Source organism: Lithobates pipiens, unplaced genomic scaffold, assembly GCF_037356315.1.
Source record: "Lithobates pipiens isolate NorthernLeopardFrog02 unplaced genomic scaffold, aLitPip1_a1.2 Scaffold_22, whole genome shotgun sequence".
Lineage (NCBI taxonomy): Eukaryota > Metazoa > Chordata > Amphibia > Anura > Ranidae > Lithobates > Lithobates pipiens.
In genome coordinates, this window is record NW_027507784.1 from 81,079,932 (window position 1) to 81,098,582 (window position 18,651).

General features: G+C 44.4%; 2 protein-coding genes across 7 annotated transcripts in view; one reads left to right on the plus strand and one right to left on the minus strand.

The window, feature by feature from the left end:
* SLC4A3 (solute carrier family 4 member 3) overlaps positions 1 to 2,785 on the minus strand; it is a 73,752-nt gene extending 70,967 nt beyond the window's left edge. The window contains exon 1 of the mRNA XM_077447782.1: positions 1,978 to 2,785. Coding sequence (XP_077303908.1) covers positions 1,978 to 2,167 — 190 coding nt within the window. The 5' untranslated portion in view covers positions 2,168 to 2,785. The remainder of the gene's footprint in view (positions 1 to 1,977) is intronic.
* A 6,181-nt stretch (positions 2,786 to 8,966) lies between these two features.
* STK11IP (serine/threonine kinase 11 interacting protein) overlaps positions 8,967 to 18,651 on the plus strand; it is an 84,471-nt gene continuing 74,786 nt past the window's right edge. For 2 of the 6 annotated variants that reach the window (XM_077447783.1, XM_077447785.1), the window contains exons 1-2: positions 8,967 to 9,137; positions 16,618 to 16,688. In XM_077447783.1, the coding sequence (XP_077303909.1) occupies positions 16,628 to 16,688 (61 nt within the window). In that variant the 5' untranslated portion in view covers positions 8,967 to 9,137; positions 16,618 to 16,627. Of the gene's footprint in view, positions 9,138 to 9,233; positions 9,395 to 16,617; positions 16,689 to 18,651 lie in introns of those variants that run through there. The other 4 variants (XM_077447787.1, XM_077447788.1, XM_077447786.1 and 1 more) reach the window with 3 other exon arrangements.

Sequence of the window (18,651 nt, forward strand, 5' to 3'; positions counted from 1 at the left end):
AGGAGATGGTCAAACTTGGGCTATGCCTACTCTACCTTCTTCTAAGTATTATTTGTATATATATTTTTTTTAAGTTAACTATTTTTATATAAAAAAAAAAAACCTGAAAGAATACAATGTTTATGATTTCTAAAACTGTGCTACATACCTTCCTAAGAAATATTTTAATAGCTTCCATGTTTGGTTTATCTGGATCCATACTTGCAACATATGTTAAGAGCAGCCATTTTCTGAGCAGAGTCAATATTCTAGGGATACCCTAAAAGTAAATGACATCACAGCAGTGAGGAAGCCATTTTGTATTCAATGATGACTGCGCTTTCATGTGAATCGAAATTTGGTCTAGATAACAAGAGTGACCAATAAGGATGGCTTGAAGCAAACAACACTACCAGCAATGTTCTATTGTAGCCTGTAGACAATAAAAAAAGGCAGCAAAATAATGGAGGGGCATGATGCTGTATCCTCTAACCCAGCTTCTTCAACCGTTTTAGTCTGAAGGAACTTTTGAAATAGTGAAGGAACTTTTGAAATAATTGTGAGGTCTCAAGAATGTCTATAACAATCAGTGCAGAAGTGACCTCTTACGTTGGATGTCAGTGGGAAATTACATTGGTAGTTATTGTAGGTGGGAGATCACTCTGCCATTGTTTATTTTTCTCAAGGATCCCTGATAACCTCTGGAGGAACTCTAGGGTTCAACAAAACACAAGTTTAGAAAGCCTACTTTGTTTTATGCTTAATCTCGAATCTTGAAGCCTAATAACTCACTGCTAAATGTATAGAATTGCTGCACTGGGATGAGAAGAGTATCTCCTCACCCAGGTCTTCGACTAGAATTTCTCCCCAAAACATCTGGGCAGAAATCTAGCGTGCATGTAGTTGCTTATGCCCCTCAACTGTCCCGCAGTCCTTCATGTCCAATATATGTCCTACCATAAAAGTAATCCCCTAGGTCAAGTTGCCTGCCATCAGAAGCTGCCCATCAAAAGAATCTTGCACTTAAAATACTAACACAAGGCATTTTTCCTCCTACTGAGTCTGACCCCCGATGCTGAGGCACTTGTTCTCTCATTTACTACTGACGCTGGTGCATTTTTTTCTCTTGTTTAACACTGATGCTGTGGTGTTTTTCCTCCTACTGACTACCAAAATTGAGGCATATTTCCTCCTACTGAGAACCAACGCAGGTGCATTTTGCTCCTATTGCCTTCCAATGCTGGTACATTTCACCTTCTACTAAACATATATGCTGAGGCATTTTTTCCTCTACTGGCCACCAGTGCTGGGGTCTTTTTTTCCTCCACCTTGGAGCATTTTGTACTTCCATGAACATTAGGGCATTTTTTTCATTCTACTGACGCTGGGGCAATTTTACCTATGCCTATTTACTAAGGTAAGGAGAACACCAGGAGTATTCTCTACATTATAGAGTGTGTCATTTTGGAGGACCTGCTAAAGCAAACGCAAGATTGGTATTGTAAAAGAGGCTTTCCACCTTCAGGACGAAAGTGGAAACCCTTAAAAAATAAACCTATTTCCTAAACATGTAAATATAGTGGAATTCATAATCTGCTCAATCAGTTGTTTCAAGGTTCAAACTCTGGAGTTGTAATTCTTTATTTTGTTTTGCTACTCAGTGATTCAGTCACCTAAAACAAATATGCACCCTATGAACTCGCAAAAACATGATCTATCCCATGCTAGTGGCTTATAAAGTAGTGAAGCAAACATGGGGATTATGGAGCCAAAGCTTTTTTTCAAAAAGAAGTCGGCAATTGGCTATTTCCTATCCTGATATGTTACCTTTAAAATGCACCTATCATGAGCAAATAAGTAGTTATTGACAAGGAACAGGTATAGAGATAAGCAATACCACAATACACATACTTCTGCAATGATGAGTCTACATTAAAAAAGATTTGTTGCTAAAATTCAGCATTATTTCACCATAACAAAATAGTCTCTTCTACTTACCAATACTGTCTCCATCAGGGTGGGTAAGATGGTTCTTGATAGATTCCCAAAGGTCGTAATCTTCAAAGTTCAAAACAAACTCTTCAAAGTCTTCGTGACCCACCGAATCTCTCATGTTTCGGTTAGAGCTTTCTTTTCTGGTCAGTTCCTCCTTCACTTCACTCTCATCACTTTCTTGTATTGTTCTCATCTTACCTTAACTATAAACTTCTGAAATCAAACTATACAATTCGTTCTTATCTGTCTCTTTTTTTGCAATCTATAGGTTCTGGTAAAGCTCGTTAAAGGGTCAACTACTCAAACCCAAAGTGGAGATGCCAAAGCAAAATTTGGACCGTTCCAACAAATTCCACATATCACAGTTGGACCTCTTCACCTGACCTGAAGCCAAATGATGGTGCAAGACATATTACTTGCAGTCAGTAGACAATGAAAACCCCAGATTAACTGATCTCAAAATTTACCCAATTCCCTCTCTGTTTCTCCCTAGTTGAATTGGAATGATTGCTTGAAGTTAAACTAACAAAAGCTAGGAGATTATCATACCTGGCCTACCTACTCTACCTTCTTCAACTCATTAAATCCATCATTTGGCCTACTCTCCTGTCCTAAATTATCCTGATGCTCTGAATGTCCTGTCTCTCTCCAACCTCTCAGTTTGCTGTCTGTATCTTATCTGTGTGTCAGTACCCGTCTGTCCTATTGAGTTCTCCATGCCCCGAGGAAAGGTAGATGGATTTCCATGACGTACCTCAACCATGTCGGGAGTGAGTGGTGAAAGTCAATGGCACGGGCTCTTTTTTGTAGACTGTCGAGTAGCATGTGAGAAGATTCCCTATCATTTTGTACAAGCCATTGAACACAAGATGGAGGAGACCAGCCCAGGCTAGATTATTAGCTACAGTATATGAGTTAACTGTATCTTTACTAATAATAAAAAAACGCCACCAATTTATCTTGTTTCAGATACATAATATTTTTGGCACTGATGTAACTGTAGCTGAACTACAATAGATCAATATTATCCCCTGGTGTAATTATTGATTGGCTAGGGATTGATCGCTCTGTGGGGCCTCTAGCTATTTCTGTACTTCATTCAATGTCACAGAACAGTGATGATAAATGGATATGGGGTTTTGGGATGTCCAAGTTAGTTCTTCAGATCTATTCCCGTACAGCTAACGTAAGCATCATGGAAAACCTATACAAAAAGTGCAAATTAGGAGATGCTCAGAATGGTTCGTACAGCATAGTGGGTTAGACTTCTAGAAAACGTGGTATAAATATTTTGAAATTGAGGAAAACTTGTTTCATCCCCTTTTAATTTCTGGACAAGAGCAATACATAAATCTACATAGTGTATTTGGAAGATCCACAATAAATGTGCAGAAATGTGCAAGTAAAGGTTAAATACATTACAGTTTTCCTGGCTTTGGTGGTTTTTCTTTTTAAATCTGATTAAAGTGGCATTAAACAATATCCTTTTTCTCTAAAAATTATCAATATCAGGGGTCTCAAAACCGGCCCACTGCAGGATTTTATCCACCCACTGATGATGTAAGAGAGGACTTTGATGGGGACATTGATGGAAAGGGGGTCTCTGATGTAAAGGGGACACTGATGTAAGGGAGACTTTGATAGGAACTTTGAAATAAGGGTGTTTTCATGGCTTCAAGTTTATTTGGAATTTCTTTGCTTTGTTTCCCCTTTTTGTTTCAAAAGAATATCATGTTGATTACAAAAAAAAACAACTTTTCTTATTTAGGACTTTATTGGTATTAAAGAGAGTTAGCCATCAAAATAAGCCAACCATTCTTATGAGTTGAAAAAAAAACTCAAAGTGATACCTATTCATTTAAATTTGATTAAATCATTTATAAAAACTTTTTTTTAACCCACAAAAACTTGGAAAATATACTAATTGGCCCTTGTACTGAAAAGTTTGGAGATCAACCCACGATTTCAGCCAGGGCTTGTAGATGGCATCTTCCAAATCTGATTAAAAATCGGATTAAAGCAGGTTATTTTCAAGCCTCACACTTTCAAACCATGGGTAGATGGATATCCACATCGGAACTTACAGACCCTATGGGCCCCTTTCGGTTAGATTTCCTAATGCCGCGTATGCACGACCAGACTTTTCGACGGACTAGGTCCAACGGTCTTCCCGACGGACTTTCGGAGGAGTTCCGATGGACTTTCCGGACGAACAGACTTGGCCACACACAAGCACACCAAAGTCCAACGGATTCTAACGTGATGACGTACGACCGGACCAGAATAAGGAAGTTCATAGCCAGTAGGGAGCAAGATTTAAACCGCAATTTCACCCCAAAACAGCAACTCCACATTCTCCATTTTATGCACAAATCTTACATTTGTACAAAAGCACAGGAGACTCATTTTAAAATTCTGTCCAGATGGTACAGAACCCCATCACAACTACACAAATACTTCCCTGCAAACATATGACCTGTGCTGGAGATGCCAGAAACATCGAGGAACTATCCTACAGGTCTTCTGGTCCTAACCAAACTCAAAAGCTTTTGGGCAAAATACGTCAAATAGCGCAAAAATGTATGGAACGCCCCATTCCAGACGATCTGGCTTTCTTCCTACTGCATGCTTCAGAGACCCTGGCGAAAGTCTATAAGAAATCGGTGATTCGGTGATTCGCCACCTTCTTGACCACTTTTATGTAAATGCCCATAATCACCGACCATTGACCCATGGCTTAGGAAAGTCACAGACATTAACAAAATGGAAGATCTCATACTCACAGCCAGACACCAACAAGACCGCTACTCTAAACCCCGGACCTTATGGAATCTATTTGTTTTCTCGGACGACGGTCAGGCCCTTATGGGTAAGGAAATGGCAGCCTGAATTTCAGGACACCTCTGCACCCTGTTTTTCCACAACACAATGACTAGAACAATCTAGATTTTCAACAGGTGAAATCTTGGATACTCTGGGGGTCCATGTTCATGATTTCCCCCCCCCACACACCCCCACCCTCCCTTCTCAACCTCCCCCTTTACTCACCTTTGTCCTTTTTTCCCCTCTAACATCTATAATCTGTAATCTACAGATATTCCCATTTCCCTCTTATCCCCCCTCCACTCTCTACCAAATAAATATTACCAAAAAAAAGTGGGAGAGGCAGGGTCCGTGGAAAAAGCCTTACTCCACAGTTGTATACAGGACTAGAATGCCACGGGAAAGCGAAGCAATTGTTGTACCAAACCTAATGGAAGTTGAAACCAGGAACGGCTCTGCCGAAGGGAGTCCTCCGGGGTGGTACTTATTTGTGCTCCTCGGACCTCTCCACCCATGGACACATGCTAAATATTATGACATGGTTATACTCTATGTTATGTTATGTTCTCTGCATTTTTCTTTCTCGTGTTGGCCCTATGGGTCTTGTCTTTTCTGAACAAATAAATAATAAAAAAAAAAAGTTGGAGATCCCCCAATCTACAGGTGCATCTCATCAAATTGGAATATCATCAAAATGTTAATTTATTTCAGTAATTCAATTCAATAAAAGTGAAACTCATATTTGATATAGATGCGTTACACACAGCATGATATATTTCAGGCATTTCTTTCTTTTAAGGAGAAGTCCAGCCTGAGCTCGGTTGGCTGGGCTTCTCCTACGGGTCACAGGAGTGCAATTCGTATTGCACTCCTGTGACTCGTTTTCAGCAGAGAGTGGTCTGAAGTCCACTCTCTGCTGACGTCAAAGAAATCAGTCCAGGCACCGCAATAACATGACAATAAAGTCTGGATCCGCCAGGTGCCTCTACTGATGCCTGTCTCAGCTTCTTGGCGAGCCATTGAGAGCCTGAGATGGCCGCTACCCGCCCCCCTCCACAGCTCAGCGCTCCAGTGAGTGCGGGGGGGGGGGGGCAGAGTGGAGAGCTGCTGACAGTCAGCAGCTCCCAGCTCGGGAATCTGTGATAACCGAGAAATCGGTGGTGTTCGCTTTGTTCTCAGTGCAGAGGTGGCGGGGGACAGATGCAGCATTGGACTAGGTAAGTATGAATCTGGAAAAAAAGAAAAAACATACTTTTCTTTAAAATTTTGATGATTATGGCACTTACAGCTAATGAAAACCCAAAATTCAGTATCTCAGAAAATGTGAATATTACATAAGACCAATAAAAATAAAGGATTTTTAATACAGAAATGGTGGCTTACTGAAAAGTATGTCCATGTACAGTATAGTAAGCACTCAATACTTGGTTGGGGCTCCTTTTGCATGAATTACTGCATCAATGTGGTGTGGCATGGAGGTGATCAGCCTGGGGCACTGCTGAGGTTTTATGGAAGCCCAGTTTGCTTTGATAGCAGCTTTCAGCTCATCTTCATTGTTGGGTCTGGGGTTTAGGTCCGGCGAGTTTTCTCGCAAATCAAGCACAGTGATACCATGATCATTAACCACTTGAGTCTCGGAAGATTTGGCTGCTGAATGACCGGGCCATTCTTTGCGATTCGGCACTGTGTCACTTTAACCACTTAAAGACCGGACCATTTTGCTGGTCAAAGACCAGACCACTTTTTGCGATTCGGCACTGCGTCGCTTTAACTGACAATTGCGCGGTCGTGCGACGTGGCTCCCAAACAAAATTGACGTTCTTTTTTTCCCACAAATAGAGCTTTCTTTTGGTGGTATTTGATCACCTCTGCGGTTTTTATTTTTTGCGCTATAAACAAAAATAGAGCGACAATTTTGAAAAAAACGCATTATTTTTTACTTTTTTGTTGTAATAAATATCCCCCAAAAATATATATAAAAAAAAAATTTCCCTCAGTTTAGGCCGATACGTATTCTTCTACATATTTTTGGTAAAAAAATAGCAATAAGCGATTATTGATTGCTTTGCGCAAAAGTTATAGCGTTTACAAAATAGGGATAGTTTTATGGCATTTTTATTAATAATTTTTTATTATTATTTTTTTTTTACTAGTAATGGCGGCGATCAGCGATTTTTATTGTGACTGCGACATTGTGGCGGACACATCAGACATTTTTGACACATTTTTGGGACCATTGTCATTTATACAGTAATCACTGCTATATAAATGCAGTGATTCCTGTGTAAATGACACTGGCAGTGAAAGGGTTAACCAGTGGGTGGCAGTGTAGGGGTTAAATGTTCCTAGGGGTGTGTTACTAACTGTTGGGGGGCTGGGCTTTCATTTAGTGAACACTGATCTCTGCTCCAATCACATGGAGCAGAGATCAGCGTCACTAGTTGCTAGGCAGAATGGAGAAATGCTGTTTACAATGGCATTTCTTCATTCGGCCGCTCTGTGAGGCGATCGCAGGTATGCCCGCGGCGATCGAGTCCGCGGGTCCCGCGACCGGACTCACGGGGGTCCCGACCAGCGCGGGAGCACGCCGCCGGCGGCGCGCTCCCGATGACAGGGTGGCAAATTTAAAGGGATGTACAGGTACGCCCATTTGCCTGCCCGTGCCATTCTGCCGACGTACATCGGCGTGCGCTGGTCGGCAAGTGGTTAACTGACAATTGCGGAGTAGAGTGACACTGCACCCAAACAAAATTGACGTCCTTTTTTTTCCCCACAAATAGAGCTTTCTTTTGGTGGTGTTTGATCGCCTCTGCGGTTTTTATTTATTGCGCTATTAACAAAAAAAAGCAATTTTGAAAAAACACAATATTTTGTACTTTTTGCTATAATAAATATCCACATTTTAAAAAAAATAAAACATTTATTTCTTAGTTTAGGCTGATATGTATTCTTCTACATATTTATGGTAAAAAAAAAACAAAAAAAAAACGCAATAAGCGTATATAGATTGGTTTGTGCTAAAGTTATAGCATCTACAAATTAGGGGATAGATTTATAGCATTTTTATTATAATTTTTTTTTTTCACTAGTAATGGAGGTGATCTGTGATTTTTATCAGGACTGGAACATTATGGCGGACAGATCGGACACTTTTGACATATTTTTGGGACCATTGGCATTTATACATCGATCAGTGCTATGAAAATGCAATGATTACTGTAAAAATGTCACTGGCAGGGAAGGGGTTAATACTAGGGGGCAATCAAGGGGTTAACTGTGGTCTCTGTGTGTGTTTCTAACTGTAGGGGGAGGGGACTAACCTAGAGTAAATGACAGATCGTGATTCCTAGCTATTAGGAACTCATGCTCTGTCACTCCTCACAGAACAGAACAGGGAGTGAACAAATTACACTTGTGCCTGCGATCACAATGACCGCCAGCCATGAGCATCGGCACCCCCACAGTGCAGCGAGCACGCGCGTGCCTGCTATCCCGATCCTGCGGACCGACGCATAGCTATGGCGGCTCACGGGATCGTGCCGGCCCGCCACAGTATAATGACGGCAGCTGGTCGGCAAGTGGTTAAGCCAGGTATTGGTACTTTTGGCAGTACAGTGATGCCAGTACGTAGGCATTGTTACTTGGGATAAGCTCAGGTGTGTTCGGTGGTCCTACCAGTAAGACACTTTCTGTCCTAGGGTGACAACTTCGGGTGATGTCAGGCGTGTTTCGCAGGACCACCAGGTAATAGTAAAAGCCTGAAAAAAAAAAAAGAAGAGAAATGCAGCCAACTCAAAGAAAGCAGCAATATGCTTATTTTTTCTCTTTTGGCTTAAATACAATTTTATATATATATATATATATATATATATATATATATATATATATATATATATATATATATATATATATATGTGACTTATTTCAGACTAGACCTGGCCATACATTATACAATTGAAATTGTTTAGCTGTGACGTCGTGTTATATAGTATTGGTAAATCTAAAGGAAAATTGTACAAGAAAAATGTATGGCCAGCCTAATGGTTGCAGGATACAAATCAGCCTCCAGACCTCCTATCCATTGCTACCTCACAGTCGTCTCTTTGGTATTTTTCTGTGCCTCTCTGTCTCCTCCTCTCGCTCTATGGTAACCGAGAGGCGGAAGTAATGCCTTGTGGCTTCACTCCCCTCCACTAGACTTGGGACCCGGAAGTGGGGAGTGTTGGCAAACATACACTGACCCCGTGGGCTGCCCAGTAGCTGGGGGGGAAGGGAAAGCAATTCGAGACACAGGAAACGGCAGGTGACCCAAGTGGGAGCTCGACAACGTGTGGCTCTGGGTAAGGTATTGTAAGCTCCATGTCTGTGTATTTCTGTGCTCTATGGTCTGTCTGTGTTACTGAAACTGAAAGTGGAGGTCTGTTTTGTCATGTGATCCATCATAGGGCTGCTCAGGAGGGTTCATGGCATGGCATTGATCTGCATGGCTTTGTTCACATATTCCTGGCCTGAGCTGAGAGTCTAATGGCATCACAGAAAGAAATCCTCCTTTGTCCATAGATCCAGAAACAAGGAGAGTGAGGGGAGCTGGGATCGGGTGAGATGTGGGGAGCTGGGATCGGGTGAGATGTGGGGAGCTGGGATCGGGTGAGATGTGGGGAGCTGGGATCGGGTGAGATGTGGGGAGCTGGGATCGGGTGAGATGTGGGGAGCTGGGATCGGGTGAGATGTGGGGAGCTGGGATCGGGTGAGATGTGGGGAGCTGGGATCGGGTGAGATGAGGGGCGCTGGGATCGGGTGAGATGAGGGGCGCTGGGATCGGGTGAGATGAGGGGCGCTGGGATCGGGTGAGATGAGGGGCGCTGGGATCGGGTGAGATGTGGGGCGCTGGGATCGGGTGAGATGTGGGGCGCTGGGATCGGGTGAGATGAGGGGCGCTGGGATCGGGTGAGATGTGGGGCGCTGGGATCGGGTGAGATGTGGGGCGCTGGGATCGGGTGAGATGTGGGGCGCTGGGATCGGGTGAGATGTGGGGAGCTGGGATCGGGTGAGATGTGGGGAGCTGGGATCGGGTGAGATGTGGGGAGCTGGGATCGGGTGAGATGTGGGGAGCTGGGATCGGGTGAGATGAGGGGAGCTGGGATCAGGGGAGCTGGGATCGGGTGAGATGAGGGGAGCTGGGATCGGGTGAGATGAGGGGAGCTGGGATCGGGTGAGATGAGGGGAGCTGGGATCGGGTGAGATGAGGGCAGCTGGGATCGGGTGAGATGAGGGCAGCTGGGATCGGGTGAGATGAGCTGGGATCGGGTGAGATGAGGGGCGCTGAGATCGGGTGAGATGAGGGGAGCTGGGATCGGGTGAGGGGAGCTGGGATCGGGTGAGATGAGGGGGCGCTGGGATCGGGTGAGATGAGGGGGCGCTGGGATCGGGTGAGATGAGGGGGCGCTGGGATCGGGTGAGATGAGGGGGCGCTGGGATCGGGTGAGATGAGGGGGAGCTGGGATCGGGCGAGATGAGGGGGAGCTGGGATCGGGCGAGATGAGGGGAGCTGGGATCGGGCGAGATGAGGGGCGCTGGGATCGGGCGAGATGAGGGGCGCTGGGATCGGGCGAGATGAGGGGGCGCTGGGATCGGGCGAGATGAGGGGGCGCTGGGATCGGGCGAGATGAGGGGGCGCTGGGATCGGGCGAGATGAGGGGGCGCTGGGATCGGGCGAGATGAGGGGGCGCTGGGATCGGGCGAGATGAGGGGCGCTGGGATCGGGCGAGATGAGGGGCGCTGGGATCGGGCGAGATGAGGGGCGCTGGGATCGGGCGAGATGAGGGGCGCTGGGATCGGGCGAGATGAGGGGCGCTGGGATCGGGCGAGATGAGGGGCGCTGGGATCGGGCGAGATGAGGGGCGCTGGGATCGGGCGAGATGTGGGGCGCTGGGATCGGGCGAGAGGATGAGGGGCGCTGGAATCGGGTGGGAGGTATGAGGGATGCTCCTGGATCACCTGAACAAGCCTCGCATTCCTTATTAACATGTGCAAAGTTTGTATTATTTTTATTTTGCAGTCACCTCTATAGTGCTGAGTAATATGTAAGCACTGGGGTCATATATATTTTCCCATAACAAGGAGAAGGGACACGCCCTATGAGCGCAGAGTCTGGAGAACTATTGTTGTGTCTGCACACAACGTAACTACCAAATCTGTTGAAGACTTCAAGGTGCGGCCCACAGTTGAGATGAGGCCCTTTGCCTTCAACTGGCCCTTGGGGCATTATTTCCCCCTCACTGACCCCAATGATGGGGCACTATTCCTTCTGACGCCAGCGATGTGGGCACTATTCCTTCTGCCACTGACGCCAGCGATGGGGGCACTGTTCCTTCTGCCGCTGGCACCAGCGGTGGGGGCACTATGGTTTCTGGTGCCAGCGGTGGGGGTAATATGGCTTCTGGTGCCAGCGGTGGGGGCACTATGGCTTCTGGTGCCAGCGTTGGGGGCACTATACTAGGGAATAGTTAGAACTGTTTAATTTTTAAGTTGATTTCTCTGAAATTCCTACACAACAGGAAATAAGAGATAATCTCTCCCAAACTAGGGAGAATTGCCTTTTAACTTGCGCTGAACAAGTGTCCCCTGTAATATGTTATTTTCCCATCATTGTGAGACAGAATAACCATACAGGTTATGGTGGGAAGTGCTTATAGGAAACAAAAAGACCCCACCTGAATCAGTGCATAGCTGTAATCCACATATGGAGTAGGGCTTTGGAGCCAACAAGACAGTATAACCTTACAGGTGTCCTGAAATAAAGAATACTTATTATTACTTATGAGACATGCGATGAAACGAGATGGGAATAGCTTCTATTCTAAGAAGGCTTCACTGTGCTATGTACTGATTGGGTTGGGGGGCTTTTTGATTCCTTCCTTTTTGTCCCTTCTTATTATAACCTGTATGATATATAGGGGGTTATTTACTAAAGGAAAATCCACTTTGCACTGCAAGTGCACTTGGAAGTAAAGTCGCTATAGATCCAAGGGGGACATGCAAGGAAAAAAAAAACGGCATTTTAGCTTGCACATGGTTGGATGATAAAATCAGCAGAGCTTCCCCTCATTTCAGATCTACCCCTTAGATTTAGGCTAGGTTTCCACTAGTGCGACTTTTCATGCGATTTGGGACTGAAAAGTCCCATGACAGGTCGTGCCCCATGATTTCCAATGAGTCTCTTTCATATCTGTACGACTTCAAGACGCAGCGACTTCAAAGTAGTCCCTGCACTACTTTGGTCCCACTTTAGCAATGCTGCCATACCTTGCCGAAAAGAAGACTCCCGCGCGCATGTGCGGAAGAGACACTTCCTGGCTCTGGCCACTCTCACAGCGCCGGAGCCGCCATACCCAGAAGTGCAGTCGTTCTAAGGCTATTGTAGATAAATTCAACTGCTTCAGACTTTTTGGCCATCATTAGTGCGGTGTCTTGGAACAATGGCTTCTATTAAGTTGGGCTTGGGAGCCAACAAGACAATGGGGGTTATTTACAAAAGGCAAATACACTTTGCACTGCAAGCGCACTTGGGAGCGCAGTTGCTCTAAGACTATATTTCCACTATTGCGTCCCCAAAGTCGCACGATTTTGCTGTAATTTTTTTTACCACGACTTGAAGCAATGCCTGTGTATTCTTGGTCTATGGACCTCAAGTCGCATCAAAGTGGGAGAACGGTGCGTCGGCGGGTGATCTCGGTTCACGCCGAGGGAGTTGACGTTTTTCCTCGGCGTGGACCGAGATCACCTGCCGACACCTCGTTCTCCTACTTTGATGCAACTTGAGGTCCATAGACCTCAAGAATACACAGGCATTGCTTAAAGTCGTGGTAAAAAAATTACGGCAAAATCGTGCGACTTTGGGGACGCAATAGTGGAAACATAGCCTTAGAGCGACTGCTCTTCCAAGTGCACTTGCAGTGCAAAGGATTTGCCTTTTGTAAATAACCCCCATTGTCTTGTTGGCTCGCAAGCCCAACTTCATAGAAGCCATGGTTCCAAGACACCGCACTAATGATGGCCGAAAAGTCTGAAGCAGTTGAATTTCTCTACAATGAGCGCCACGCAGTGTCATTACCGCACATGCATGAGACCGAGAGGTGCATGCTGGGTAGCCAGCTGCACTGAAATCCCGAAAATGCATAGGAGCGGCTTCTGATGCCCATTTCTGCAATGGACAGAATACCAAGTGGAGAAATACGACACATTTTACAGGCACACACTATGTGGACAGCTATAAGAATGTCCAAGTTAAGAGAGCAAGCTCTAAAGAAGTATGGCAGAATTGTATTGGGTTTTCCTAAGTTTGTGATGGGCCCATAAAAAGTTTTGATCCTTAAACTTTTAAGCAGGTTGTGCAGGGGATCCGAGGGGATCCGAGCGTGTTCAGGTCATTGTCAGAGAAGCTCGTCTTCTTTCTAAAGCTGGTTGATCCTTCCGCACTTCCTTGGATAAATGAGGTGTTTGCTAAGGGAGGCAAAGTTCTATTTTTCTGCATTTGTTTTGTAACTGAGTTGGTGTTAACAAAATAGAGCCCATTGTTATCTGTGTGATAAAGCTTTGTGTGCTTCTTGATCAACAAACTCCGTGACATTCCTAGAAGTAAGCTGACCCCTGACCATTGATGTCTATGGGATATGGAAGGAGGATTGGCAGGATAGTGTTGGAGAGATTGCCTAGCCGCCGTCTGTACCCAGTGACCTCCTCTTCTCTAAAGCGATGTGTCGAAAACTGTCCCCCATCGGATAGTGTCCGCCCTGTAGTGTACTTGTGCAGTACGGAGGACAAGGAGAAGCCGAAAGTCTCCGAAAGATGAACGGCGCCTGCGTAGTGAGTCCAGGTTCAAGCCCCACCATCCAAGTGGAGTTAGAATAAAAAATAGCCGAGCGAAGTGAGGCCGTGCCCGAAGCGTGGCGAGCGAATCGAGCCCTCGAGGGGCCCTGTTACTATGTGCTACCTTATGTCCACTTGGATGGTGGGGCTTGCACCCAGACTCAGTGCGCAGGCGCCGATCTTCTCCGGAGACTTTCAGAGTCTCCTTGTCCTCCGTACTGCACAAGCACTGCTCCTGCGCAGTACAGGGCGGACACTATCCGATGGCCGGACAGTTTTTGGCAGAACACCGGCCATAGACGGTTCAGATCTCAGCTGGTTCAGCATGAACTGTCTGAGATTTGAACCATGTACAGTTGTGCTCATAAGTTTACATACCCTGGCAAACTTTGATTTCTTGGCCATTTTTCAGAGAATATGAATAAGACAACTTTTCTTTGACTCATGGTTAGTATTTGGCTGAAGACATTTATTATCAATCAACTGTGTTTACTCTTTTTAAATCATAATGACAAAAGAAACTACCCAAATGACCCTGATCAAAAAGTTTACATACCCCGGTGATTTTGGCCTGATAACATGCACACAAGTTGACACAAAGGGGTTTGAATGGCTATTAACCACTTAAGAGCCGAGCCGCTTTTTGAGATTTGTTGTTTACAAGTTAAAAAACGTTTTGTTTTTTTTGCTAGAAAATTACTTAGAACCCCCAGACATTATACATTTTTTTTTTTTTTTTTTTTTTTTTACTGACACCCTAGAGAATAAAACAGCGGATATTGCAATACTTTCTGTCACACCGTATTTGCGCAGCGGTCTTACAAGCGCACTTTTTTTTGGAAAAAAATTACAATATTTTTTTAATTAAAAAAACAAGACAACAGTAAAGTTAGCCCAATTTTTTTATATTGGGAAAGATAATGTTACGCTGAGTAAATTGATACCCAACATGTCACGTTTCAAAATTGCGCCCACTTGTGGAATGCTGACAAACTTTTACCCTTAGAAATCTCCATAGGCGATGTTTAAAAAATTCTACAGGTTGCATGTTTTGAGTTACAGAGGAGGTCTAGGGCTAGAATTATTGCTCTCGCTCTAGCAATCGCAGTGGTACCTCACATGTGTGGTTTGAACACGGGTTTTCATATGCGGGTGCTGTTCACATTTGCGTTCGCTTCTGCACGTGAGCTGGATGGGACGTGTTTAAAAATGTGTTTTATTTTTTTTTTCTCATTTTTTTTTACTTATTTATTTTTTCACTGTTCTTTAAAAAAAAAAAAAAATTGTCGCTTTTATTCCTATTATAAGGAATGTAAACATCCTTTGTAATAGAAAAAAAAGCACGACAGGACCTCTTAGATATGAGATCTGCGGTCTAAAAGACCTCAGATCTCATATTTACACTAAAATGCAATAAAAATAAAATTAAAAAATATTGTCATTTAAAAATAAATGGCACTTTAAGAGCTATGGGCAGAAGTGACGTTTTGACGTCGCTTCCACCCTGCAATGGTATGGAGACAGGTGGGGACCATCTTCCCCTCACTCGTCTCCATACCCAACCTGAGAGAGGATCCAATCGACTCCGCTGCTACTGACGGCTCCTGTAAGCGGTGGCGGGAGGGGGATCCCCCCCTCTCCCATCACTGATAAAAGTGAGCTTGCGGTGAATCCACCACAGGGACCACCATGATCAGAAACTGGACCACTGGCCGAAGAAGAGGATACCGGAGTTATGGCAGCTAGCAGCTGCCACAACAACAATATTCCTCTCCAATTTAGGATGTATATTGGCATGCGGCGGTCTGGAAGTGGTTAAAGGTAACCATCCTCACCTGTGATCTGTTTGCTTGTAATTAGTGTGTGTGTTTATAAAAGGTCAATGAGTTTCTAGACTCCTGACAAACCCTTGCATCTTTCATCCAGTGCTGCACTGACGTTTCTGGATTCTGAGTCATGGGGAAAGCAAAATAATTGCCAAAGGATCTACAGGAAAAGGTAGTTGAACTGTATAAGACAGGAAAGGGGTATAAAAAGATATCCAAGGAATTGATAATGCCAATCAGCAGTGTTCAAACTCTAATTAAGAAGCGGAAAATGAGGGGCTCTGTTGAAACCAAACTACGGTCAGGTAGACCAACTAAAATTTCAGCCACAACTGCCAAGAAAATTGTTCGGGATGCAAAGAAAAACCCACAAATAACTTCAGATGAAATACAGAACTCTCTGAAAACATGTGGTGTGGACGTTTCAAGATGCACAATAAGGAGGCACAGAATGATCAGTAGATCACAGGTGTAATGTGGGCTCCTGCAGACATGTACTGTACCTCTGGATGGGCTTTCTGTTTGAAAGCCGGAGGATATGTCAGTGGAAAATGAGAGCACACATGTGACGTATTGCCACGAATGTCAGAGTGAGAGCTAAATCTCCTCTGCAACTCTAAACAGGTAACCTGCAAAAAATGTTAAAGCGCCGCCTTTGGAGATTTTTAAGTACTGTAGTTTGTCTCCATATCACGAGCGTGAACAATTTTCAAGCATGACGAGTAATGTATTTATTTACTCTGTGTAGAACATCATTCATACTTTCATATTATACAAAAAATCGTGGTATATGTTTTGTTTTTAATTCATTATTATGCATTTTTTATTTTTTTAATAATTACGTTTGAAAACCTCTGACATAAAAAATTGCAAACCGCCGTTTTATTCTCTGGGGTCTCTGCTAAAAAAAAAACTGGATCTCGGTATACCATCCTTGCTTTGATGCTGTGGACCAGCTTTGCTTGGCAGAGACATGTAACAATTGTCAGTTACATCTAAAATGGTCTCACTGCCCAATAAAATCAGAAAAAAACACTTTTATATGAAGCTTTTAAATGCATAGATGAGTATATGAAGAAAGTGTTTTCCATTGTGAATCCTAATTCTGTTCTTTGCTCATTTCCAGCTTCCGCTAAATGAGGACTGAGGATTTAGAGTCAATGGTTCAAGCTCTTGCTCATATTTTGCAGGACCATGGTGAGTAGCAGTGTTCCCTGCACCTAAGGACCCAGTATGGAATCTAGACGCACATTAGACTAGTAGAGGATTCCAGTTCCGGACCATCAACAAAAGTACTTCTGCTCTTGGATCAATCTTTCTTCCATAGTTTCTGGCATCAAATACCTGGTACTTCAGAGTGAAAGGGAGCACACAGCCTCCTTCTATGATGGTACTTGTGTCTAGTCACCAGTCACTATGATCAAGCACTATGACATGACTGAAGGGTGACATCACAGCTCCCACTAAGCACTGATCCCATGGTATTGAGATGGGGGAAGAAGCAGAGCATTATGAAGGGGGGTGGTTTTAAAGCCCAGTGCCAGGCTAACGTGTTTTTCCTGCTAAGCTCCTCTAGGATTCTTACACACACAATCAGGCTGCAAAACTAACCTCCACTACACTGCTGCCCACTGCAATTTACCCTTTCTGCCACTAGAAGTCCTCGGTCTTCTGGGTTGAATGACAAGGCCTACATACCAAGAGTGCACGGTACCATGAACCTGGTGCCCTGCATTCCCAATGTAATAATGAAAAGTGGTGCTGGCATCCTTGCATCAGCACTGCTCTCTTCATCAGCAGAGGCTTGAGCCCATTAACTATATGTGCCCCAACCAAGGTGGCCCAGGTGCAACATGCAGCCTGTCATTCATTTCCTTATGTACTGTATACTGCAGCACACATACAAGTGTTTAAAAAAAAAAAAAAAAAAAAAGATGGTACTGCTGCATACACGAGTCCAGCAGCGTACAGCATTTCATGTGAATGACGGACTGTATGCTATGCATGGGCTGCCTAGGCAAAGGAAATATAGCTGTAGTTATGCTGAATGGGCTCAGGTGGACCATATGAAAGAGCACTTAGAATGTAATGCAAAACAAACTGCGGCCCGTTGGCTAGATGGGCCCTTTGATTGCCTTTTATCTGGCCCTTGGAGCGCTCTTCCTCCCAATGATATGAGACACTCTGTGCATCACTGAGGACTGCTCACTGCGGTGTAAATCAAGAGGACCATACAGAGCTGCTGATAGAAATCGCAGGGCCCTGTACAGACTACCTGACAGGCCCCCCCCCCCCCCCCAAAAAAAAAATATATATATTAAAACTATATTTTGCAAAAAATACAATAAAACTATTAGCAGACACAAATACGACATAACTCACAGAATCCCTGCTAAATCTAAAAGATAAAACAAAGTTAACCATTTACAGACCACCCACCTTCATTATACGGCAGCACTTTGAAGTGGAACCCATATAACACAAACACTGCCAGATCCTCTATTAGAGTCTGGCATAGCACATTGCCTTTTATAAAAACGAGTCTTGTAAATGCCGATATAGAACGATCTTCAGGCCGGTCACATGACTCGCAGCCGCTTTATACCTTCGATACATGGCTTCTCCCGGAGGGGCCGATATCTCCCTCTGACCTCAGCCCGGGGAGATCACATGGCTGCTAAGCCTCTCCTGCAGTGGCCCTGGAAACCGACTGAGAATCACATGACCGGCCTGAAGATTGCACTAAATCGGTATTTACAACACTCGTTTTTATAAAAGACTGATGCAGTGTACTAAAACCAGGCTATGATAAGGGGGTTGGCAGGGACCATTTAGAATCTTTTATTTTACTAATAGCAACCGGGGGGAGGGGGGGGGGGTGAGACACACAGAGCTGACAGGCAGAGAGGAGGAGGAGGAGGAGAGGTGAGAGCAGGGCTGCGTATGACGGAGGGATGCGCTCTGACCACGATGGTCAGTACTGAGGGGGGATACAGGAAGTGGCAGGTTCAGGCAGGTTTTTTTTTTTTTTTTTTTTACAGTTTAGAGGGGGACACGTTACACAGCACAGGCACTGTGCTGTTTAATCTGCTTTAAGGGACCAGAAAATCAATTTTTATGGGGTTAAAAAACACTTTAAAGCTGAATCTGTAAAGAGTTT